The sequence below is a fragment of the Gracilinanus agilis genome, chromosome 1 (genome assembly GCF_016433145.1).
Source record: "Gracilinanus agilis isolate LMUSP501 chromosome 1, AgileGrace, whole genome shotgun sequence".
In the NCBI taxonomy this organism is placed as follows: Eukaryota; Metazoa; Chordata; class Mammalia; order Didelphimorphia; family Didelphidae; genus Gracilinanus; species Gracilinanus agilis.
In genome coordinates this window covers 85,227,919-85,253,967 of record NC_058130.1, presented here as the reverse complement: position 1 = coordinate 85,253,967, position 26,049 = coordinate 85,227,919, and the positions used below count along the sequence as shown (strand labels likewise).

The 26,049-nt window shown below is 46.4% G+C and overlaps 1 protein-coding gene across 1 annotated transcript; it reads left to right on the top strand.

Moving 5' to 3' along the window:
- Positions 1-1,846: 1,846 nt before the first annotated feature.
- PRKCD (protein kinase C delta) lies at positions 1,847-24,308 on the top strand. Its single transcript, XM_044656912.1, has 18 exons — positions 1,847-1,921; positions 6,357-6,494; positions 7,016-7,215; positions 8,700-8,760; positions 9,322-9,484; positions 9,714-9,745; positions 10,412-10,497; positions 11,148-11,277; positions 12,946-13,046; positions 13,612-13,708; positions 14,371-14,474; positions 15,132-15,305; positions 16,460-16,551; positions 18,672-18,734; positions 19,625-19,763; positions 20,805-20,993; positions 21,967-22,095; positions 23,655-24,308. The coding sequence occupies exons 2-18, from the start codon at positions 6,380-6,382 to the stop codon at positions 23,811-23,813; spliced, it is 2,034 nt and encodes a 677-aa protein (XP_044512847.1). The 5' UTR covers positions 1,847-1,921; positions 6,357-6,379; the 3' UTR covers positions 23,814-24,308.
- The last annotated feature ends 1,741 nt before the right edge of the window (positions 24,309-26,049 follow it).

The following is a 26,049-nucleotide window of genomic DNA, read 5'->3' as shown; positions in this document are numbered from 1 at the left end:
ATTCCCAGCACTTAGCACAATGGCCAGCATACAACAGGTGCTTCATAAATGTTTGTGTCCAACTGAGTGGAATTCACATTAAAACATTGAATATCAAAATATAAGACTGAGTTGGTTTGGAGGATCCTGTCAAGTTCTTCATCTCTAGAATGACACCTGCAGCCGATGTAGGTGCACGAACCACGGCGTCTTTGTAGTGGTCTGTTTGATTAGGCTTATCCTAAACACGCTGAGGAGAGGTGACCTAGCATTGTTTCATTACGTTGTTTCTTGTTCTCTTGGATGCACAATGAAATCTCTGTTACTCACCTCTTTGAAGAGAACCTGTGGCTTCATCCTTCCATTGAGATGCCACTTCCTTAGGCCATCTGGTTTCATTTATAGTAAGTATAATAAGATTTAGGAGCAGCTCGGTGGTACAGGGGTAGAGTCATCAGCCTGGAGTTAGGGAGACCTGAGTTCAAATCCAGATTCAGATACTTACCAGCTTTGTGACCCTGGGCAAATAATTTAACCTCAGTTTCTTCAATTGTGAAATGAGGATCATAATAGCATTTACCTTCCTGGATTATTGTCAAGATCAGTGAAATGAGATCCTATTGTAAAGCACTTAGCACAATGCCTGGTCCAAATTAGAGGCTATGTAAATAATAGTATTATTAGAGACTGCAAGACCCCCTCCATTTCATGATGAGATATCAGAGTAGGATTTCAAGTTATGTATCTAAGATGGTTATTACAAATGTCATTTTTTTTGTTCTGAAAATAGACTTTATTTCCTCTATTTTGCTTCCCATTTCTTCAACTTTTCTTTTTTTTTTTCAGGAACTTCTTCCCCATAGACTAATGTTTCCAATGTTCTATCAGTATATTTTCTGTTCCTTGGTCCTCTGTAACTAGGTACAATTGCTCAGCATGGAGTTAGAATTAACTAGTCCAGCATTCTGTGATCTGTACTATAGCAAACCAAACTGCTTTGCCTAGAGGAAGTACACTGGAATTATTACACTGTGACTCAGGGAAACAACTGGAGGGAGAAGAGAGGCAGGGACAAGAGATGAGGGCTGTGGGTCAACCCACTAATGTTAAAAAGATTATAAGGCTCATATACATATTGTCAGCCCGGGGACCTCCATCAGACCTGAGCCAAAGTGGTACCGTAGAGGAGGCATCCCTCCTCCCCATTCCCAATTTTCAAGCTGCCTTCATAAAATGTATTTTCCCCTTTGGGTCTCACTGAGGTCCTCCTCAGATGTCTTTTTGTGGCCTTGAGGTGACCCTAGATTCTCAAAGACTCTGCCAGCAGAGGGCAAGCCCCGACAGATCCTACCAAACTGGAAAAGCTTTAGGAACAAGCCCAGGGAAGGATTCTGTCTGTCACTACAAACCAGCCTAGCTAAATGCAAAGAAGCACCAAGGAAGGAAGGTTTTTGACCATGGCAGCAGCTTGTAAAATTGTCTTTCAAGGTGTGATGGGGCTGGCATTGGGTTCATTTGAAGGCTTTGTCCATACTAATAAAATTACTAATTCCAGAAGCCCTTTTCTTCAAAGATCTCCTGAATAGTCTCTGCAGCCTCATGGTGGGGGAAAGGCAACTTAAATAAGCCCCAAAACTTTATATGGAGTTTTGAAACTAATGTCCCAAGCAAAATCTCATTAAAATGATCAGACTTCCCTGAAGACAATTGGGCTACAAGGTGAAGGGAGGTCTGTCTCTGATGGGGTTAGGGGTTGGGGAGAGGGATGAAGAAAACAGCCCAGAAACACCATCAGTATTGATTATAGTCTCCTTCTCCTCCTCTCCACTATACCATCATCAACCTTTATGTCTCTTGTTTTTCTTCCAGGATTGGGGGCCTTTTTATTGCTGGTCTATGATTTTACTCCAAGATTAGCAACCTCATCTTTGTCACCAAGTAGGTAAGGGCCCACCGTCCCCACAACTTCCCCCTAACTATATTGGGTCACTAGCTTCCCAAGCCTACCCATCACTTTCATACTTCTTCAACCCAAATCAGCCTTCCTGGGCTCATCCTATAGTCCAGCGTTGGCAATTGTTTTCAAGATTGCATGCCCAAAGTACAACTTTAAGCTGCCTGTGAGCCCGACCGAATTACCCCAGACAACAGAGGGAGGAAATGCTCACATGGGCTGTTGGACAGAGAGGTGGGGCATGTAAAAAATGTCCTTGGGTGCTGTGGAGAGGGGGAATGGAGCAGCCCTGCCCATGCCACCCCGGCATCCATGCCACAGCTTCCCCAACATGGCTTTAGTCCCTTAAGACAACCCCTTATTGGCACCCCCCCCCAAATCATGATCTTCCCAGAGCCTACTTTCTCCCCTTATACTCCCTAGATCCTTATGAGTTCCTAGGTTCATTCCCCCATCCCTCTAAAGTCCCCAAACTCCTTTCATCCCCCATTCCAGATCTCTAGTCTACCACCCCTCTGGCCTCTAAATCCTTTTTCCCATACTTGTCCCAAGTGGTGAGTGATCAGAAGCCAGGGCAGAGAATTGGAGGTGTTCCAAGCTTGATTGCTGTTCCCTAGAGGAGAAATTTCAACTGTGAAAGTCAATTCCTACATTAAGAATTTTTTAAAAATCAATCCATAAGCATTTATTAAGTGCAGACTATGAGATGGGCACTGTATAGAGCCCCAGGAATTTCAGTTAAATAAATTGTTAGATTGAGACCAGAAGTATTAACATAGGAAAAAATCTACTCATTTTGCACATCTTTGGTAGCCATTAGCTCAATAGGTTTAAAAAAAATTGAGATATATATATGCATATATATATATATGTAGAGAAATAGATAGATATTCAAATTACGTTAAAAACAATTTCTTACATTCTTTAAAAAAATTTTTTTCTGAATTCCAAATTCTCTCCCTGCCTCTCTTTCCCTCAGTATTTTTAAACTAGGGTCCAAGTATAGATTTCAGAAGGTCTATGATTTGGATAGAAAAAAATAACCTTTATTTTCACTGACTTCTGACTGAAATCAAGCCTTTTCTTCAATTATGTAAAAGCATTAATTCTGAGAAGGGGTCTGTAGGCTTTGGCAGCCTGTCAAAGGAGACCATGACACAAAAAAGGCTTAAGAACTCTAGCCCCTGGAAGGTCCAAAGCTGGGTTTCCATTGCTTCTTTCAGCTCTAGATTGCTTCCTTGGTCAGTGGAATCTTTGGCGTGTTTCTTTCTTGAGGGAAGAGCCCTTGGTCCTCCCAGTCCTTGGGCCTGAAAACTTTGGAATCTCTTTATAGACACATGAGGTTACTTTGAGCCAGTTCCACTCTATTCTCCTCCCACCCTCATATATCCAAAGCTGGAGTCAACTTCTTATGGATTTCTAATTAAATCTTCTATCCATTCCTACAAAGGAAATGGTCAATCATCTTAGAAGCAGAAATCTCAAACTCACCACTGTTTGCTAAGTTTCTATAATTCATCTGCTGGCTGGGCTTGGAGTCAGAAAGACCCGAGATTAAATTTCTTCTCAGACTGTGATCAACTGTATGATCCTACTAGCAAAGGATCAAATAAGAATATGTGTAAAGTGCTCAGTGGAGTGTCTGGCACATAATAGATGCTATATGCATGCTTATTACCTCCTTCGTTTATTTCTGCTTGTAGTACAAAAATCTCAAAGGGTTCAGGAACTGTATATAATATGATTTGGGAGTGGTAGTGAGAAGAGAGGGTTGTAAGCCGCCCAAATTAGAAGGAAGTAGTTTCCAAGATCTAGATTCTACTCTTGTTCCTAACACTGTCTTGCTGTATGACTTTCTCTGAACCTTCACTCTATAAATGGGGATGATTATCCCTGGCCTCCCTCTCTGTTCATACAGAGATATCATGAACATTTTGAGTAGAAAGGAATTTTCTAAGTTGTCTAGTCCTATCCCCTTGATATGTATGTTGTGAATATAAGAAGGTTTTAGAAAATACTGAATCATGGATGAACATGTCAGGGATTATACCTGTTACTCTCATCTCTCTGGAGAGGAGTCTAGGAAACTTAAGTCTCTCCTAGTATTTGTCTCTGTTGTACCATCCAAGGAGAACACTATTCCATCTCCCCATCCTCTGTCCTGAAGCCACCTGCAGAGACTGCCCTGAGTTCTTTAGATAAATTTTCTTCCAAACCTTCTTAAGCCTTCTCATGGGCTGTTGGGTCTTCCATAGGATTATAGGATTCAAGATTTAGATACAAAAGGGTACGTAAGAGATCATCTAGCCTAATCCCTTTATTTTTACAGAAGAGGAGGCAAAAAGAAGTTCAGGGGTTTGCTTAAGGTTACACAGATATGAGAGAGAGGCTTGCACCTACAACACTGGGTTGTTTCAAATTTAAGGGAGCACTCCTTGTGTTCTAAGGGCTCTCCAGGCCATGTAGAAATCCAGTATCTTCAAGTTCTCTGGTTCTATGATTATCTGTCAACCTGGCAGTGGCTATAGACCAGTGATGGCGAATGTTTTAGAGACCAAGTGCCCAAACTGCTCCTTCATGCCTCATGTGAGCCGCCCCCCTTACCCCAGACAGGGGAGGGAGGAAGTGCTCCCAATGGGCTGCTGGGCAGAGGGGTGGGTGGTATGAGAAATGTCCTCAGGCATGGTGGAGGGATGAAGGGAGCAACCCCTCCTGCACATGTACCATCAGCTTGCCAACATGGCTATAGACCACCTCTTTCCTTTCTCTCCACCAATCGTTCCCCCCCAGCCCAGCCCAGCCTCTCTAGGCCTCAGTTTCCTCATTTCTTAAAAGAGGAGTGATTAAACAAAAGTCTCCAAGGTATTTTTATAAACTAATTGTTCCTTTGAATGACTTCCCCTAGGTCACACAGTCAGCTAGTGTAAAGCTAGAATTAGAACCCAAATCTTCAGATCTAAAACTCTTTCCATTACATCACAGTTGTTTCCTTTCATTTTTATTCTCAGCCATAAAAACTATCTACTTCCTTTCCTGGCTCTGTCAGTAATGTGGGCTCCCAGGAATGAACACTGGGGCCCCTTCCTGAGGAGAGGCTGTGATCATGAGGACTGAGTTAATTTGAAAAAGGCAATAAATCTCTGTGTCCCTAAGATTACCACCTGACCATGTTATAGAATTCCTCTACCTTGGAGCTTGGGAGGCTAAGGGTCAGGCCCATGTTGACTAAGGGATGGACTACCCTTCCCTTAGTCACTTGTGAGAGAGATACATAGATGATGTCAGAATTTCTATCCTTGTTGGGACTAGGGATCTGGATACAAGGTAAAATGGGACTTGAGGAAGGAGTGTGTGAGGCTCAAATAAGATAATGATTATAAAGTCCTTAGCAGAATGCCTAGCACATAGTAACCACTTTATAAGTGCTGGTTATTGATGGTGTATTATTTCCAAATTCACAGGGCTAGTAAGAGGCCCAGATGGGTCTCAAACCTAATTCTTGATTCCCAGTTCTGGGTTGTTCTTCCCATGTCATAGTGACCATCTCTCCCTTCCTATAATCGACCTATAATCTATACAATTCTAAAGGGTAAAGGGAGAGAAATATGTTTATATATTTTTAAAGGGTAAAGGGAGAGAAACATGTTTATCATTTGGGACTAGAAAGAGGGACTCTTCTAACCCTTAAGAGATTTAAATTTAGATCAAGTCAAAGGCCGTCCTCATTCATTCATTCAACAAATATGCTGAATCCCTACTGAAATATTTAAGTAGGAGATTAATTCTCGGGTGAATAGATACATATTCAATAGAAATTATATATCCCCAGTAGTAAAGACTGAGACTTGGGAACTATTTCTACTCTATGAGAATGATCATCTCCACTTCACCATCCCACAACTATCCTGGGGAGCGTCAGGGTCCAGGATCTTAGCCAAGAGGACGATGAAAAGGATATGACATTAGGCAGGGTACTTCTGAGGATCTCAGGTACTCGGGGTCACATAGCCAGGAAGTATCTGAGGCAGCATAGGAACTTAGCTCTTCCTGTCTTCAAGGCCAGTATATGACCTGCAGTGCCATTCATCTGCCTGAGCCCCAAGGTGTTTTCCAGTTATAAATCCTATGCCCTGGAAAGTAGTATAGGAATCTCTAGTAAGGCATCTTCATCCTAATCTCTCTTACTTTGTGTCTTTAGATCCTCTCAACTTCCTCACTCCTCGTTATGTTCTTTACTGGACTTTCTCCATATCGAAATGGGTCTTTATCAGTTAATTAACCCACAAATGTTGATTTTCCTAGGAGTATAGCTACTAGGTCAGAATACAACACATTCCTGGGTTAGGCTGCCTGTCCTGCCCTGATCCAGGGGTGGAAAAGAGCCCCCAGGTCTTTGCCCTATCCTCTATTCCTTCTCTCACAGGTGTGTAACCAGTGTGATCAGCCATGGCCCCATTCCTGCGCATTTCCTTCAACTCCTATGAGCTCGGATCCCTGCAGTCTCCCGAGGACAACTGTCAACCTTTCTGTGCTGTCAAGATGAAAGAATCACTGACAACAGGTAACATGGCATTGGAGAACGAGCCCTTTCTAGAGACTTAGTCAGGGCAACGCTAGAGAATTCAGCTCTGGGACCTCATGGTCACAAGATCTGAGAGCTGGAAGGGAATAGAAAGGACATCTAGGCCAACCCGTCTGCCCCAAAATTCCCAGGCTCAGAGGTAGAGGGGAGGGACAGATCAGGACTGATGAGCCTGCAGGAACTCACAGACCACACTCTTCATCTACCAGAATCCCCTCACTTCTCCCTTGTGCTGGCTGCCACTCAACTACTGCTTAGCATAATGGAGGAGGAAGGCAGAGTGTCCCTTGCTTCCTGTTAGCTGCTAGGGTGGTGTTGGGCAGTGGTGGAGACCTTACTCGTAATGAGGTTTGTAGATTGTCCCTGGTGGATAATTAGTTGTCTCTGGAGTGAGCTTTCGAGAGAGTAGCTAGTTGGTGGGGAGACACCTTCCTGTGAGGGAACAGGGCTTGAAGAGGTGATCCATACTCTGTGTCCTCCCCCAACTCGCTGGACCTCAGAAAGAGGGAAGACACTGGTCCAGAAGAAGCCCACCATGTACCCAGAGTGGTCCTCGACATTTGATGCCCACATCTATGAGGGACGGGTCATCCAGATTGTCCTGATGAAGGCAGCCGAGGAACCCCTCTCGGAGGTGACTGTGGGGGTGTCTGTCCTGGCCGAGAGGTGCAAGAAGAACAGTGGCAAAGCAGAATTCTGGGTGAGGGGCGCTGTCCTCAGTGCTGACGGGCGGTCATCAAGGGTGGGAAGGGCTCTGTGTGGATACATGTGAGTGTATGTGCCTGCACGTATATCTTTGTATATGTGTATGTGAACATTTAAGCATGTCTCAGTGTGTCTTTGTGTTTGTGTCTCTATTACTTTGTTTAGTGTGGCACAATGGGAAGAACACTGGCTCTGGAGACACACTCAAATCCTGCCTTGCATGCTTACTATTCATGTGATCTTGGCCAAGTCACTTAACTTCCTTTGCCCTTGGTTTCCTTATCTATAAAATGAGGAGGTTAGACTAGACAACCTCTGAGATCCTTTCCAGCTCTAAATCTATGATCCTTTTGTGTTCTTGAGCAAGTCACTGAACCCTCTCTGGGCTTTAGTTTCCTTATCTGTAAAACTCTGGATGAGATGGCTTCAGAGGTCCCTTTTAGCACTAGGTCTATGATCCTATGATCTTACCACATCTATGTGTGTGCCATCCCTAGGTATCTATGTGCCTTTGTGTCTGTGTGAGTGTATGCATGTTGTAGCAGCAGATAAGACCCAAAGAAGGTCATTGGGCTTTGCTCCTCCAAGCAGAGATGTCTCAACAGGAAAAGGCTTTATAACTGTCCATTTCTCTGCCTCTAGCAAGATCTGCTTCAGGCAAGATAGAGCAGGGGAAAGGCCAGGTTTGAGACAGGGTCCTCACCACCATCTCTCCCATGAGGAGCAGAGATCAAAGTCCTGAATCCAAAGAGTCTTCTTTTTGCACCTCCTTCTGGTTGTGGTAATGGAAAAAAGACTGGAGAAGGAAGTTGGGGACAGAGAACAATAGCAAGAGAATAATGAGGAGCCACTGACCTGTAGGTGCCAAAGAGAGTCCAGACTGGGACCAGCAGGGCTTAAGAGACGCGGTAAAATCAGGAAGGGAAGGCTCCCTGGAGCACGTGAGTTTTTTAAACAAGTGAGCTAGTTTCTAAATTTGTTCGTGAGCAAGAGGTTGTGTGTGCCTTTCCTGGTGTCCCTGGGATCTAATGTGTGTTTATGATGAGGTTGGGGTGCTTCTCTGCAGGCTGAGGACCCCTCTGCCCTTTTCTGTACTCTTCCTCTCATCAGAACAGCTGTTGGGTAGGGGTGGGGAGTTTCCCTTCCTTCTCATTCTGTCCCTGGGCTGAGGTTAGGTCCTTTCAGTTCCCTAAATGTAACAGTACCTCATGGGGGATGGGGTTCCTGCCTCCCACTTCAAAGCCCCCTTCCTCGACTTTGGACGTCCATTTGGATGAGGGTGTTTGATAGGACTGCAGCCTGAAGGAGCGGGATCAGAGGGAGACTGACTAGTGATTGAATAGGGCTACGGATTTGGTGCCTAGACTGAGAAGAAGGTGAGGGATGGAGGTTTGAGGGTCTGGCCCACTCTTTAGGGCCGGCTGGCTTTGGGGACTTCTTCCCTCTTCTTATGGCCGTACCTTCTTCTTGTCTCCTCAGCTGGACCTACAACCTCAGGCCAAAGTGCTCATGTCTGTCCAGTATTTCTTGGAAGACACAGGTAAGGGATGGTTAGCCAGGGTCTTGGGTTGAGTGCTGGGACTATTTTTAGCTGGAAATGGGGTAGGGTAGGGAGGGGAAGTAAACATGTCTATCGTGTAGTAACAGGAAGAAGTAGAAAACAGAGCTCAGGGCAATACCAAATGAGGTTTCAGACTGAGTCTTCTAGACTTACTGAGCTCCGTCTGGGGCTGGTCTTAACCCTCTAGCAAGACAGATTGCCCTGTTTCCTTGCTGGGTTCAGAAAGGGTAGAGCAGAAGATTTTGGGGAACCAGTTACTATTGCCTAGTATGGATTACCCAAGTGGGCTTCCCTCACCCTCCCTTGCTCCTAGTACCTTCCCTTTGAGGCTGACTCTTTCTACCTCCTCCCCTCACCTCCCATTCCCTATTCAGAACATATTGACTCATTGTGTGATCTTGGATGAGTCTCTTCCCCTCCTGGACTCTAAAATGAGATTAAAGGAGAAGTGCTCTGGGTACCTTTTCAGGTTCTGATGTGTCTTAATTATTCTGGAGTTTTCATCTTAGGTGAGACTGACCTTTCTGGCCTTCTCCCCAGATTGCAAGCAGTCCATGAGGACAGAGGATGAGAGCAAATTCCCCACCATGAACCGGCGGGGAGCCATCAAGCAGGCCAAGATCCATTATATCAAGAACCATGAGTTCATTGCCACCTTCTTTGGCCAACCCACCTTCTGCTCAGTCTGCAAGGACTTTGTCTGGTGAGTGGCAGGAAGAGTTCCCAGGGGGAGAAGAGAAATCGGTCTCTCAGAGTGGGGATGGGTTGTGGGGAGAGGTTGGGGAGCAGGACAGGAGCTCAGGACCCCAGAAGGCTGAGGAGGGAATAGTGCTACAGGGAGGGATCAGGGCAGCTTCTGTGGGGGCTGGGACTCTTAGGGGAGTAGATATAAGAGTCATGCCTCACCTGGTCTCTCTGACTTGGTTTTTCAGGGGTCTTAACAAGCAAGGCTACAAATGCAGACGTAAGTGTGATCATGTGTATGTATGTGTGTACATGTGTGTCCCTGGCACATTTTTGTGCATACATGTAAGTGTGCACAAGTACACGTGTAAATGTATGTGTAGTGGTGTACAAATGTGTGAGTGTCTATACTATGAAGGGGGTTATCTCAATACTGTCCCAAGGAGAAAGGAAAAGGTACCCCTTCCATCTAGTAGACCTTCTGCATTGCCCCTCTCCTAGGTAGCCCTTCCCTCCCCACCCCTGCCCCTAGCCCTGTTCTGCTCCCCCACTAACCTTCTCCCTGTTGTTCTGTAGTACCTCCTTGGATCTCATTTACCCAAACTCCTAGATGGTACCTTCCCTCTAGCAGGTCCCTCTTTCCCTCTGGATCCCTCCATGGCTTCCCCATCCCCTTTGTGCCCCTGTTCTCGTCATTTTTTCTTCTTCCCCTCTTCCCCCAAGGCTTATGGTAACAAGGCAGGCAGGAGGTGGGGAGGGAAAAAGAATCAGGCCTTTGGGCTAGATGCCTCCCTAATGGTGTGGGAGGTGGGAGGCCACTCAGGCAGGCCCAGAGAACAGGAAGCTTTGTGCCTGGGGGCTGGGCAGTGACGGGCGCCTGCTCACAGTCTCTGCCCCCTGCCCTGCATCTCTTCCCGCCCCCCTACCCTGGCCTCGCCTCCCCAAGAATGTAACGCAGCCATCCACAAGAAATGCATCGACAAGATCATCGGCCGGTGCACGGGCACAGCGGCCAATAGCAGAGATACCATGGTGAGAAGGGATGTTGGGGTCAGGGTGGGGACGTCATATTGGCAGGGGATTGTGGTGGGGGGTGCCAGGGACATCAGAGTAAGACCATGTAGAGCAGCTGGGGAGGGGCCTAAGAAGTCTTTGGGGAAGGCTTGAAGCACTGGGGAGTATAGAGTTGTTTGTGGGGGAAAGAGAAACCACCAAGTGTGTACCATCGGCACCCACATACAATCTACTCTTTCTTTAAAGCAGCTGAAATGGGAAAGGCTCTCAATAGTGCTAGGTGTCCCCATTTGAGGCCTCCATTGCAAGGGCATCCTATGCCCCTCATGGTGAAGGGCTGGCTCCTAGTGGCCTCTGGGATGGCTCTTCCTGTGACTTCTGAGGAGGGATGCTCTTTGGGAGGTGGGAGTAGAAATTGGAGATGAGAAAATCCCTAGAAGGCTTAGTTCTCTGGGCTTTCTCCCACTCCCAGTGCCCTCCTTGCCTGTGCCCTGAGACACATCCCTTCTCTCTGGGCCTCATAGATTAAGCAGCCTCCAAGTCTTCTTCCAGTTCTGACCATTTATGGCTTTCAAGTTCTGTCTGGCTGTTGGAGGGCTGGATATTGGGGGCAGAGGGATGGGAGGAGGTGGCAGTGACTCATGGCATGTTCCTTACATTGTTCCCAGTTCCAGAAGGAGCGTTTCAACATAGACATGCCGCATCGCTTCAAGGTGTACAATTACATGAGCCCCACCTTCTGTGACCACTGTGGGAGCCTGCTCTGGGGACTAGTGAAGCAGGGTTTAAAGTGTGAAGGTTTGTGAGCAGGAAACCATGGTGGGGGGTGGGGGGACATGGAGGCAACAAGAAAGAGGGAAGAGGGTGTCTAAGGGAGTTTTCAGGGATAAGTAGCCATAATTCCAATGCCCAAGTTTAACCCTCTGCCTAGTGGCTCCAGGGATGCCAGTGGGACCTCCAGCTGGTGATGTCTTGGAGATATTTGAGTCAAGAGCTCAAGGCTACACTAATTGGAAGTACAAGAAGTATGGGTTTGAGAGCCATCTATGGAAGTGGTGGTCAAAGCCATGGGGCCAAAAGAAACTCATAAGGAAAAGACTAGTAAGAGAAGAGGTAGAAAGGCAGAGCCTTAGGAAGCATCCACTTTGAGGGATGAAAAAGATGATGGGGAGCTGGGGGAGACAGGAGGAGTTGTCAGAAAGATGAGAGAGTTAGGATTATGTGGTGCCTCTGAAGCTGAGGGTGGAGAGTGTCCAGAAGAAAGGTTTAGCCAATAGGGTTTCAGGACAGACCCCTTTCAACTAGGAGGTGCAGTGGATAGTGTTGGCCTTTGAGTCAGGAAGCCCTGAGTGCAAATTTTGCCTCAGATCTGTATAATCTGTATGACTCTGTGCAAATCACTTGACCCTTCTCACCTTAATTTTCCTCATTGGCAAAAAGGGGATAATCCTACACCTACTTCACTGGGTAGTTGTGAAGATCAGATAACATAGCACATGTAAAATGCTTTGCAAGCTTTAAAGTGCTATAGAAATATACCTAGCTGTTATAATCATTTTTTTTACTATGTAATACTGCCTCTCTGATAAAAGTAGGTCAGGCTGTGTGTAAGTTTCACACCTGAAATCTCATTTCCCTTGGGGAAGAAGGAGGGAATTAAGTATTTATTTATTTTTCTAAAACCTTTACCTTCTGTCTTGGCATGAGTTCTAAGGCAGAAGAGTGGCAAGGGCTAGGCAGATGGGGTTAAGTGACTTGCCCAGGGTCACCCCAGTATCTGATGCCAGATTTAAATCTACATCTTCCCAACTCCAGGTCTGACACTCTATCCACTGTACTACCTAACTGCCCTGAATTAAGTATTTGTTAATCTCCTCCAATATGCCAGTCACTATGCTAAAGGACTTTATAAATATCTCTCATTTGAGACCCACAGGAACTCTGTAAAGTAGATGTTGCTATCATCCCTAGTTTACAGTTGAAGAAACTAAGGTAGACAGAGGTTAAATGGCTTGCCCGGGATCACACAACTAATAGTGTCTGAGCCTGGATTTGAACTTATAGACCAGCTCTCTATCCACCGTCCCACCAACTTGCCTCTGGGGCTCTGGGTCTATAGCATGAGGAGCCAGATGGGATTCAGGTGTAAGATTTAAATCAATATCCAATAACTCCAAGTATTATATTTTATAAGATTTATTAATAATCACTTGAAGTAGAAGAAAAAAGAAATAGAAGTAAAACCTGAGTAAAACTTTCCTGCCTCTCACCTCACCCCACCTTCACAAAAAAACAAGATCAGGGGAAAAGAGAGCGAGGGGCAGAGCTACGCAAAACTTATATCCTCCCTACGTTAGCACGTAATGTGAGAGGGAAAGTGGGATACTGAGATTTAGAGTTCTGGGGAGCAAATCCTAATTATACACAGCGATGATTCCAAATGCCTGTACTTTCTCTCTCCCCTAGACTGTGGGATGAATGTACATCATAAGTGTCAGAATAAAGTGGCCAATTTATGCGGCATCAACCAGAAGCTGTTAGCCGAAGCATTAAACCAAGTCAGCCAGGTATGGAGGGAAAAACATCAGACCTCAGACTGAGGGAGATGGACTGGGGAGGACAAGGGGAGGCTCCAGCCAAAGCACTGATCCCCTAAGGACAGATGGAAAACCCAAAGCCAAATTCGCACACTAGAAAATGTAGGATTTGTTGGGTGAAGAGATTATGTATGTTAAGCCAGGACTACAGGATTTCTTCATTCAGAGACTACCCCAGCACATTTCAGGGCTCTCTTGGTTCACCTGAAGAGCCTTGTAGGGTGGTGGGAAAAGTGTCCAGAAACTTCAAGCTGAAATGTTAGGAGGCCACAGAAGATCCATCACAAGTGAAATGACATCCTGAGAAACACAGAGGACATCAATGGGAGAATGAGACCCTTTTCAGCCATGCCATTATTGAATACAATGGAGTAAATCTGTATTGTTGAAATAACCGGGCTTCTCCCTAACCAGCTCTAGAGGGTTGTCTTGGTATTGGAGTCAAGGCTATGGGGACCCAGACTCTGGCTTCTTTCTCCAGCTGCCTTGCCTCCTGGTGCTGTAGAGCCCCCTTCTCTTTGTTCCCTTTTTCCAGAAATCTTCCCGAAAATCAGACACGGGATCTGTGGAGAACTTTGGCATCTACCAGGGCTTTGAGAAGAAAGCAGGGCCCTCTGGGGAAGATACAACAGGTGAGATTTCAAAACATGGAATTCAATTCAACCAACATTTTCTAAGCACTTATTAAGTCCAATGCACTAGGGATGAAAATGTAGAAAAAAAGAAGCAGGTCTTGCCCTAAAGGAACATGCATTCTTCTTTTTCCTTTAACTCTTGCTTTCTGCAGTTCTGGTGGGAATGATGTAGGGAGCCTGAGGACAGAATCAATCAGGAAAGGATGACCACTGTGGTGAAGACCAGTTAAGATTAATATATATTTATAGTCAACAATTGTGTGACTTCTACTAATCCATTTCAGCAACATTAAAATAGGAGTTAAGGAGGTGGAGGGAGGGAGTCTGAGGGTTGGTGGGGTATTGTTGGCAGGAGAATAAGGAAGGGGGCATTGGTAGAGGTCAGTGTAGTTGAACTGGTCAGCTAAGAGTATCAATGGATACAGTCTCCTTTGGTGAATAAGGATGTGTTAACCCAGTGGTGTCACTGCCTGATCCTCAGTGCCTTTCTTCTCTCCCCCAAACAAAAGTCCCAGCCAGCCTTGTGAGGGGGGAGGCACCTTCCTGAGAGTCTCTCCATGCCCCTCTGAGCCAAGCTTTGAGGTTCACTGTGGGTCAACATTGAATGGGGTGCAGGGTCTCGGATAAAGATCTGAAGTGTTTACTTTCTGTTTCCACAGATTATGAGACCTATGGGAAGATCTGGGAAGGTAGCACACCCTCCAAGTTCAACATCGACAACTTCACATTCCACAAAGTCCTGGGCAAAGGCAGCTTTGGGAAGGTGAGGAGCCTCCTCATTTGGCCACTAGAGCTGGAAGAGACAGTAGAAATCCTTCTGTCCAAGTCCTATATTTTACATATGAGGTCCAAAGAGATGTAAGTTGCAAAGTCAGGATTTGAATGTTGATCCCATGGTTATCCACAGGTGCTCCTAGGGAGTGGAGAGAGGCATCTCAACTCTATATTGACCACATTTAGCCACAAGGGTTTGATTAGATTAACTGATTCTGAGAGCGCCAAGAGGAGAAGATAGCATTTGAGTAAGAACTGGAGAGAAGAGGAGCTGGCAGAAAGAGCTTCCATAAGGGCATCTTTTCAGTCTGTGTTAGAGTAGAGAGATTGTTAGAAATTGGACACTAAAATAGATGGGAACCACCGAAGATCCATCAGAAATGAAGCTAGCATCTGCTTGCAAAACTTAATTGTAAGTCGATGGGAAAATGGGGTTTGATTTATGCAGGGTCTGTCTGCACACAATTTTGTTCCACTGTACCCAGCTGTGGCATGAAGCATAAAGCATGTGTGTTGTTGGGAAGGTGGGTGTCTTGGAGGGTGCCAGGCCCTGGGACCAAGGGGAGATGCAGAGACCAGTTGTGCGGACTCTTCTGTTTCCTCTATCTTGCTTCAATCCTCATTTCTCTCTGCCTTGGTGACTCAGGTGCTACTGGCTGAACTGAAGGGCAAGGCTGAGTTCTTTGCAGTAAAGGCATTGAAGAAAGATGTCGTTCTGATAGATGATGATGTGGAGTGCACCATGGTGGAGAAGCGAGTGCTGGCGCTCGCCTGGGAGAACCCATTCCTGACTCACCTCTACTGCACCTTCCAAACCAAGGTACTTTTTCCCCCTTGGCCAGGAGGATCCCTAAGCTCAGAGCCATTCCCCGCCCCCAGCTGTAACTACTCAGAACCAGGGATTTCAGAGGTGAGGAATGGGTGTCCCTCCTGCCCCATCTCCTGATCCACTTTCTGTCTTTCTCCTCTTCGATCCATCTCCATGTAGCTGACAGGATATCTTACTTAACGGCCAGGTCGAAGCATCCGTGGTTCCAGAGTTGTGCTAGCAAATGTTTAACAACCAGCTCTCTGGAGGTGGAGGTGGAAGGAGGGATATATGCATGACATACTTTTAAATTTAATCCGTATCATTAACATTTTCTCCATCGCTTTCTTAACAGTCAAAACAATAAATCAGTCCCTGGTTTGTTGATTTTTGAGGCATAAACATTCAGGCTAAAAACTCAAGCTGGCCCTAGCATACCCCTGTCTGAGTGATTCCCCTCTCCTTGGATAAAATATAAACTCCTCCTTCTGGCATTTAAGTCCCTTCGCAGTCTGGCAGAATCTGTTGCTTCCTTTCTCATACTTCATTCTCACCAAACTGGCCTACTCCCCAAACTTGGCCAACCGTCACTGCCTTGTTGCCTTTGCACAGGCTGTCCCCTGTACCTGGACTCTTCTCCTTCCTTGCCTCTGCCTTTTGTAGCTACTTTCAAGGCTCCAGGAAACTTCTCCCAGGCCCCCTTGTTGTTTATGTTCTCTCCCTTCTCTAGTTATCTCACTTTACCTAGTAGCAGGAGCAGCAGCAACAGCAGTAATAGTAATAGTAACTTCTTATACAGGTTGTCCCAAAAGTCTCAGAGTAGTCTTAAACTTAAAAAAAAAAAAAGTTAAAAATGACACTAAGACTTTTGGGACACCTGTATAGCACATTAATGTCTGCAAAGTGCTGTCTCATTTATTCTTGCATCCTTACCCCTCTCTTCCTCCTCTCCATTAGGACATAAGCTCCTAAGTGCAAGGATGGTTCTTTTTTGTCTTCATAGCACCCAGCACACAGTTGGTGCAAAATAAATGTTTGTTGAGTGGTTGTGTCCAGCATCGACAGAGAGGTGCCCTCGGGGGCATTCCATGGGGGAATCTACCTGTCTGCCCTCACATGCTGGGCTGTGGTCCCTCTGCTTACCACCCTCTCCTTCTTCTGGTCAGGATCACCTGTTCTTTGTGATGGAGTTCCTCAATGGAGGGGACCTGATGTTTCACATCCAGGATAAGGGACGCTTTGACCTATATCGAGCCACGTGAGTGATGGAGTGCCCAGAGGGAGCTGAGTGATAGGAGGAAGATCCCCTTGCTTACGTTGTAGAGGCCCCTGGATCCTTCTCTATTTCCCACACCTTTCACTGCTGGGAAACCATACTTAGCCTGGTCTGAATCCCAGGGATCAGGGCTGAGGGAAGAAAAATTCAAAACAGATGGAACATTCTTGGTACCCTCTTAGAAGCTAGAGTGGATTGGAAAAGAGCCTGGGCCAGAAGTATTGGCTTCAAATAACAGTCTTGTCTCAAATTAACCATGCCTTTAAGAAGGCCTTTCCCCATTCTGGACATTAATTTCCTCCTCTATAAGACGTCAGAGGTTGGGAAGTTGGATGAACTGATCTTAGAATCCTAGATTTTCCTACTCTAATGTCCTATTCTTTGGTTGTGCAGAGGAATGAAAATAGCTCCTTATGTGCATAACGAGCCTTTTCCTTTCATGGTCATTCATCTTCTGGAACCTCACACCAAAGGGGCAAGACAGGGATTATTATTCCCTTTTACAGATGAGAAGAATGAGGCCCAGAGAGACAATAATAGTACCTTGCATTTATAGAGCACTTCCATATAAATTATCCTATTTGATTATACATTCATACTTTACGTGGGGACCAAGTTGAAACTAGAGGCCAGGCTTTTGCCTCCTGACTTTTGCCTTCAGGGCTATTTCTTTGGCACTGAACTTGGCTAGCCTCAGTGTCAGGTCCTGCTTTTGAAGAACTCAGTCAACCAGATTGTCTTAGGAGAGAAAAAAGCAATCTTAGCTGGAGTTACTTAGGGAACACCTAGGAGATATCCTTTTGGGGAAAGAGGGTTTAGGTAGAACAGCTAGGAAGTTCAGTGGAGAGAGAGCCAGGTCTGGAGATGGAAGGTCCTGCATTCAAATCTGGCCTCAGATACTTCCTAGCTGTGTGACCCTGGCAAGTCACTTAACCCCAGTTGCCTAGCTGTTATCTCTCTTCTGCCCTAGGAAGAAAGGAAGGGGAGGAAGGAGGGAGGAAGAGAGAAAGGAAGGAATGAAGGGAAGGAGAGAGGGACTGGTGGTGAGAGAAAGGAGAGGGAAATGAGTCCTAGGAGGAGGGCTAAGGTTCAGGGCAGAGAAGCAGAACAGAACCTCAACACGTTTTTCAGCAGATGACTCTGTCAACTCCTACATTATCCCAGAGGATAATCTTACCATCTTATCTCACTCCCATGGCACCTGAAAGAGCCCTGACCTACTCTTATAATCCTAAACTTATCCTCCATAAACTTCACCTTCTCTTCTGATGACTATTAACATGACTTCCTTTGGCACAGCCCTATTCAATTCTGCATGGTTCTGCCCCACTCTTTATGGCCAACTGCTGTCATGAACCCAGTCCCCCTGTACCATGACCAAAACCCCCAGCAGAAGGGATCTGACACTTTCTGATGGCCCTGCCTCCTCTTCCTTCCAATAACTAACTCCCCTAACACCTTCCCACTGACCCTAATCCTCCCTACTCCCCTTCCACTTCAGTGATCTTAACCCTAGTGGCCATATCATCTTCACTGTCATAACTCCTCATGCCCTCAACTGCCCCTTCCATATTCCTGACCATTTCTTTTTTTTAAAAACCCTTAACTTCTGTGTATTGGCTCCTCGGTGGAAGAGTGGTAAGGGTAGGCAATGGGGGTCAAGTGACTTGCCCAGGGTCACACAGCTGGGAAGTGTCTGAGGCCAGATTTGAACCTAGGACCTCCCATCTCTAGGCCTGACTCTCAATCCACTGAGCTACCCAGCTGCCCCCCTGACCATTTCTAATGTGCATAAACCCTACTGTGGCTTTAAGCCTCCTGATGGTCCTGCCATCTCTGGCAATGGTTCTGCCTCACCATGGCCTCAGAGTCTACACCAAAATAGTCATAACAGCCTCTGATGGTTCTAACTACAACAGTCAACTCTCTGATAGCCAACACTTATTCCTCCATGGCCTTAATCCCCTGCACACCCTAAATAATGCTTTTCTCCTCCACCAAGACCCTAAACTCCCCCGATGGCTTTGACCTCTCACATTGTCATCCTCTTCTTCCCTAGCATTGACTAACTCTCTTTCTTCCTCTCTGCCTCTCTTGGACAGATTTTACAGTGCTGAGATCCTGTGTGGTTTACAGTTCCTGCACAGCAAAGGCATCATTTACAGGTGAGTTGTGGACTGGCAGTGACTAGGAGGTTGGGGGAATATAAGGCTCCTGGGAGCCCCTGAAACACAGAGGTTGGTCTTGACCAAATGGTATTGTTCCCCTGGCTTGTAGTAGGTGCTTAATAAATACTTGGTATAATTGGTAGATTGAGTTAAGCTCAGGGCAGATGGGCCAGAAGAGATTCAAGAGAACTGAGGCAAGAGATCTTTCCTGAGGACCAAGGACCAAAAGCAGATTTCTTTGAGTTAGGGGGAAAAGAAAAGGAAGAAGAGCCCACCAAGGACTTATTTAATCACTCATCTTTTTAGGGGGCATATTAGGACCCTTTCTGTCTCAGCTCCATGGAGAAGAGTCTTTGACCCTTTCTCACTGGCCCACAATACCCACCTTAAGGAGATCTCCTTTCTTTGTCTCTTTACTCCCTGCCCCTATGTCCCTCTCTGCCTGTATTGGTCTGTATCACACTGTGGCTTTGCCCGTCTGTCTATCTATTTGTCTGTCCTTGGCCTCTAATATGCCCCCTCCCCTTAAGGAGAGAATACCCTGGGACAGCTAGGTGATTCAATGGATAGAGAGCCAGGCCTGGAGTTGGGAGGACCTGGATTCAAACCTAGCCTCAAATACTTCCTAGCTGTGTAACCCTGGGCAAGTCACTTAACTCCAAATTGCCTAACTCTTGCCACTCTTCTATCTTCTGATAGCCACTGTTGGCTATCAGAGAGTTGACTGTTGTAGACAGAAGATTAGGGTTTAGGAAAAAAAGAGAAGAGAATGCTTTAAATGCTGGATATCTGTGCAGAGGGTGGACGAGCCAGAAAGCTGGAGGCCCAGCCTCTTCTGCTGTCAGGCTGCTTCATGGATCCCTCTCTTTTATCTTACTGTCCTACAGGGATCTCAAATTGGACAACGTGATGCTGGATAAAGAAGGCCACATCAAGATAGCTGATTTTGGAATGTGCAAGGAGAATGTGGTTGGAGAGAACAGGGCCAGCACCTTCTGTGGTACACCAGACTACATTGCCCCTGAGGTGAGAGTGGGCCTGGGCAGTAGCTCAGCCCTGGAGTGTGGCCTACCTTGTGAAACCTAGAATATGAGGTGGTTCAAAGCGGGGTCCCTCATGCCCAGATTTGGTCAGAGGCTGTTCATCACCTGACAGTACTCACCTGTAAGGCCTTGGCACGGAACCTCCAGAGCCATTTGAGGCCTGGTCCCTGGAAATGAGAGTTCCTCTGCCCGGGGATCTCTCAGCATCTGCCCTATCTTAGTCACCAGGGGCCCACTGGGGACTACCAAATATTTTAGCCTCTGAATTAGAGTGGCTGAACAGTGAAGCCTAGGTTGCATACCCCCACACCCAAATGTTGGAAGGCACAATCTTGGACTTGGTGCTGCAGAGCTGGAGAAGTAGTCATCCTTTCTGTTTTTGACCTATTTAGCACATCAAACTGCCTTGGCCAGCTCTAGGACTCAGTACTGTCGCTAGGCAAGACACTTGGGCCCTCTGTCTCTCGGCTTGTCCTGTAACCTTAGATGAGTACCTCTCTCCCTTTGTGTCCCAGTTTCCCACGTCTTCCTGATTCCACCAAGTAGATAGTGCTTTGAATTCAGGAGGTGAGGAGAATAGGGGCCAGGAAGAGGAATTGGCTTTCTGATCCCTTAGCAGAAGATAAGAAAACAATCTGGAGAATGTCAGAGTTGGAGGAGACCTTAGAAGTTAAGGAGCCCTGAAGTACTGATCTACAACAGGGCAGGTAGGAAGGATGGGATAAAGAAAAGGCTACTGAGCTAGGATTTCAGAGATGTGGGTTCAAGTCCTAGCTCTCTCACTAACTTGCTTTCTGACCCTGGGCATTTCTTTTCTGGGATTTAGTTTCCTCCTCTGTCAAATGAGGAAGTTGAACCTGATGCTCTCTTAGGGTTCTTTCTAGATTTGAAACTCAAGGAATCTAAATGGATCTTACTGGGAAGAGAAGAGAGTGCCAACTTCCCACCCCCACACCATTCTTTGCCCATCCCAGAGGAAGTTTCTGCCTCCCTTGGCCCAGACTCTTCCACTTTCCTCCCACAGATCCTGCAGGGCTTGAAATATACATTCTCAGTGGACTGGTGGTCCTTTGGCGTCCTCCTGTATGAGATGCTCATTGGACAGTCCCCCTTCCACGGGGATGACGAGGATGAGCTTTTTGAGTCCATCCGTGTGGACACTCCACACTACCCCCGATGGATCACCAAGGAATCAAAAGATATCCTGGAAAAGGTATGGTGACCCAGATGGGCAGCAAGGGGACATTGTTGGGAGAAATGGAGATCCTAGACAAGCATGGCAAGATGTGGAAGAAGATAATACCTAATAATAGCTAGCATTCATATAGCAATTTATGGTTGGCAGAACACCTGGCAGATACTATCTCATTCTATCTTCACAACAACCCAGGGAGTTCTATCCCACTTCTTGGTTCTCTCACTGGAATAGTCATCCCTGCACATCTACCCCAGGATCAAGCTTCTACGTCTGACTGGGGCACTGATAAGCAGGTTGGGAAAGGCCATGGCCAGCTTCTCTGATGCTGTCCTCATGCCTTCCATCATCTAAATCCCTCCAATGATTGGTTCATGTAGGTCAGTAATGGCAAACCTTTTAGAGATGGTGTGCCGGGCCCCACCCCCATCCCACTCCCCAGACACAATGCTGTGCCAGCCCCCTACACACACACACACACACACACACACACACACACACACACACACACACACACACACACACACACACACACACAGGGGAGGAAGGAAGCATTCCCATTGGGCTGCTGAGCAGAGCGGTGGGTGAAGTGAGGAATGTCCTCAGCGAGTGTAGAGAGGGGAAAGGGAGTGGCCCAAGCACTCTGCTCCCCTCTAGCTCTGCTACCTGTGAGCTGCCTACCTTACCCCCTGTGCGTTCCTATTGGCTGCTGGGCAGGGGATGTGAAAAAATGTCTTCAGGAATGATGGAGAGGGGAAGGGCCTCTGCCTTTCTAGTAATGAACTCTGGGGGGGGGGGGTTGGGAGAGAAGAGTGGCTGAATGCTGACAGAGAGCACCATCTTTGTGCCATCTTTGGCACCTGTGCCATAAATTCCCATCACTGATGTAGGTCTATTCTTTGCAAACTTACCTAAATCCTTCCTGAGCTTGAACTTGAGCATGCATTTATATAACTTTCTATTATAACCATGGTGTTCTTTTGGGCTACAGCTGTTTGAAAGGGATCCCACTAAGAGATTGGGGGTGACAGGTAACATCAAAGTCCATCCATTCTTCAAGACCATCAACTGGACTCTTCTGGAGAAGCGGGAGGTAGAGCCACCATTCAAGCCCAAAGTGGTAAGTTGTCCCACTGCCTCATAGTGACATGACCCTGTCTCTCCTTCCTCCCTCTCCTTGCCCAGATCCTTCTCCCAACTTCAGGCTTTCCTGCCTTTCTTCTATCTACCACCTCTCCTATTTTCACCATCTTACCATTCTCTTTTTCTCTTACTTTGACCTTGCCCCTCTTCCTTCCCTCCAATTCTCTCTCATTCATGCCCTGAGCAGACATTTCCTGTCCCTATCACATAGTGACTATTTAATTCTTGTCTTTGTATCCCCAAACCTGGTTTGATGACTGGCATATAATAGGTGTTCAATTAATACCAATGAATTTAATTGAATTAAATTGGAGAATATTCAATGTTTGAGTGCCTACTATGTACCTAACCTGAATCCAGGTCTTCTAAAGATTCTAGAGATACACAGAAACCAACCTCTGTCTTCAGAAAGCTTGCTGGGGTGGAAGTTAGATGTACACAAAAATCATATGGCATTGCAAGAGTTCAAGTTATATCTGTATGAGATGTATAACACCATCACCACCACCAACTCCCTTATCATATATCCTTTTCCTTTCTCTCCGTTATTCGATTTAGCTTAGATTCAGCTCTCCTAGGCAGCAGAGGAGGTGGGGCTCAACTAAATCAAAGCTGTTCTGTGACATTTCCTTCTCATTACTTGCCTTCAAGTTATCCTCTGGTCCATTATTTGAGCTTCACATAAGAATCAGACCAGCCATTCAGTGCAAAGCAATAGGCTTTTATTTAACATGTTTTAACTTGCACAAGGGAAGTGTTGTGGTTTGACTTGGAACACTCATGGTACACAGATTGGGGAGGTAATAGGGGTAAATGAGAAGACACTAGTACAGCACTTAGTATCCCTCCTGCCCTAGAAGGGCATCAACCTCTGCCTCCAAAACTAGAACAACCCTCATCCTCCACAGAAGGACCATTGCCAATACATCCAAAATGGGGATGGAAGGTCAAGGGAGGGATGTAATTTGGGGCATGAGGTTTTCAGGCCATGGCAGTGGGAGAGAATCTACAATGGTCCCAGGAGAGACCACCCATTTGGACTTGGACCAAATTACCATTGATTGATTAATATTTAGTTAATACTATGAATAGATGGGATTCCCAAATCTATTATCATTCTATGCATGAGGGCATCTCCCAAGGATGCTGAAAATCAAGGGATTTTTATGGGGCAGGAAAGGGTATCTCATATTCTAAGATTGGCTTCCCATCTTTGATGTCACAAGTGGGGAACTAACAGGACAGCTAGAGGTTTGGGGGACCTGCCTACAGGAGGGAGCATATTTAGAACCAACTTGTTGAAAGGGTAGACCCAGAAAACTAGAGAGGTTTTCTGGTCTGCCATATCTTCCTTCCCTCTCTCTCCATCATATTGTGCTCTTAGGAGTGGTTCTAGGATCATGGTCATAGCCATGCTGGGGGGGGCTCGTGGAGGGGGCAAGTATATGGCCAGTCCATCTCCTGGCCTAAGGTTCTGCCCACTTACTCTGACCTCTGACATGCTCTATTCTTTGCCTTCATACCTCCCCATCACAGAAATCAGCTGGTGACTACAACAATTTTGACCGTGAATTCCTAAGTGAGAAGGCCCGCCTGTCCTTCAGTGACAAGAACCTCATCGATTCCATGGACCAGACAGCCTTTGCAGGCTTCTCCTTTGTCAATCCCAAATTCGAGCGGCTCCTAGAAAAATGAATATTCTATTGAACCATCTGCCCTTTTGGTCAAGAGCCTACCAGTGCTAGCTAGCTATATCTATCAGTCCCCCAGGGTGAGCAGGGCGAAGATCTCTCCTGGCCCTCTCCCAGTCCTCTCCTGGGCCCCAATAATATGCAACAGTGTGATTGCATTATTTTTCCAGCTGCCTCCATTCCCATAGGCAGCAGGTCTTTTGCACGGTTGGGGTTTTAGGTACCTTCCTCTGTGAATCATGTGTGAATTTTCTGCTCCTCTGATTGAGGAGGGAGAGTGTAAATCCCATGTTTTGTTACTTGAATGTAGTTATCTATTGAAAATATATATTATATATATATGAAAAGCTGTATATATTGCTCCATACAGAAGAAACATGTAAGGGAACTGGTGATGTATTAACTTTTTTATAAAAACACATGAATGAAATCCAAACATAAGCCATAAGTCCCCTTGGTTCTTTTATTTATATGTCTCCAATAAATCAGTGGAATGGTCTCCCTGTTCTCACGGAGTTTTCTTCTCTGCCAATCTCTTGGCCACTGCCACACTCTGGTGCCCACCTAAGGGACTCAGGAAGTTCTCTGCCCTTGCCCTGGGCCAGCTGCACCCACTGGGCCTCTGCAGTTGCATCATCCTCTCCTCCAGGTCTGCTGTCTTATCTTTATACTTCTCCACTAGCTGCACATAAGCTCTCTGGAGCCATGAAATGTTTGTGTTTCTATGTGTTCTTCCTAGATCAGGATTGGGAGGGAGAAAACAGAGTTTAATCAGCAGTCATCCTCTGGCTTATGTCCCCTACCATTCTCAAACAGAGATTGCTTTTGAGAGAGACAAAGGGCACGCCTGGGCCTGTCCTTGGGGAGAGTATAGCCTGGAAAGAAGCCAGGGAGCCAGACCCTGCCCTAAGCCTTACTCCTGGGATATGTGGAGGAAACAAAGGAGGGTGCAAGAGCCAAGGGAGAGCTCAAAGTCTATCTGGGTTGTGGGTTGGTAGAAACATCAGATTGATGAAGAAAAACAAAACTAAGAACAAATATTACTATTTGCTAAGTGACCAGTGAGTGTGGCATTACAAAGGAAGTATTGTCATTCAGAGTCAGCAGAGATCAGTTTGAGCTGTATTGATCAGGAGAAGCTTTCTGGACTTTTGCTGGCCCTCAAAAGGCAAATAATATTGGGAAAAGAAGGAAATAAGGGAAAGAGCCTTCTTGGGAGAGAATATGAGGTAAGAGGATAGAGGCCAGAATGCTCATGGTGTACGTACGGGGGGACGGATGAGGTGGGTATGGGGAGGTGACAACTGTCTCAAATACTGGCCTTGTTGGAGCACTGGGCCCATGGAAAGGCAGAGGGGAAGATGAGGTTGGGGAAAGGAGGAGGCTCTGAGCCAGCTAACCACACTCTGGTCCAGTCTCCCTTGTGGCCAATAACATTAGTGTATCTAAAGCCCAGTGTTAGGTGTGTAGTTGGTCCATCTCAGGATAGAGCCAGATGGTTGCCCTTGTTCCCTTTGGGTATTTCTCTCACACTCAATTGCCAACCTTCCTATAAAACCTAGAGAAATGGGAAACTTGCAAAGGCTAGAAAGAAAGCTCAAAGCCCTCCTTAGTCCTCCCCCAAAGGGCCACATTCCTTTCCCTGAGAGAACTCCAGGAGGAAAGCAGCCGCTGTCTGTGGAACTTTCAACATCTGGCAACCACAGAAGCTCATTTCCTGCAACCACATTTTTATGGGCTGAAGTACAAGTTTCCATGGCTGGAGTAAGCCAGTCAGGGCGTGTAAAGCAGCCAGCTGGGTGGAGGGCCTGACAGAGGGCTAGTGACCACAGTCCAGCCTTGCTGGGCCCAGGCACTCACCTGGCCAACTGTAGAAAACGCCCAGCTACATGAGGGGGAACAGTTCTTTAGCTTAGAGCCCTCTTCAAGTTGCTAGTTTGTACTTGAGACTTCAGCTCTGCCCCTCAGCCAGCATCATTTTCTATACACGCCCTCTCCAGGGAAACCCAAGACCTAAATCCCAAGGGCCATGTCCCTCTAGGACATGGGAAAGTAATCATGGAGGGTTTGGATAGAAGGAAATTCTAGCTCTTGAGAGCCATAGCCCATCTGAAACCCCTTTGGGAGGGTGGGGGTTTGAGAGGGAATTTTTTAGGTGAGAAGAGGGCTGGATGCTCTGTGAGCTCCTATTAGCCTCCAGAGAGATTTGGGGGCAGTCTTTTCAACGACCGAGCTCATGG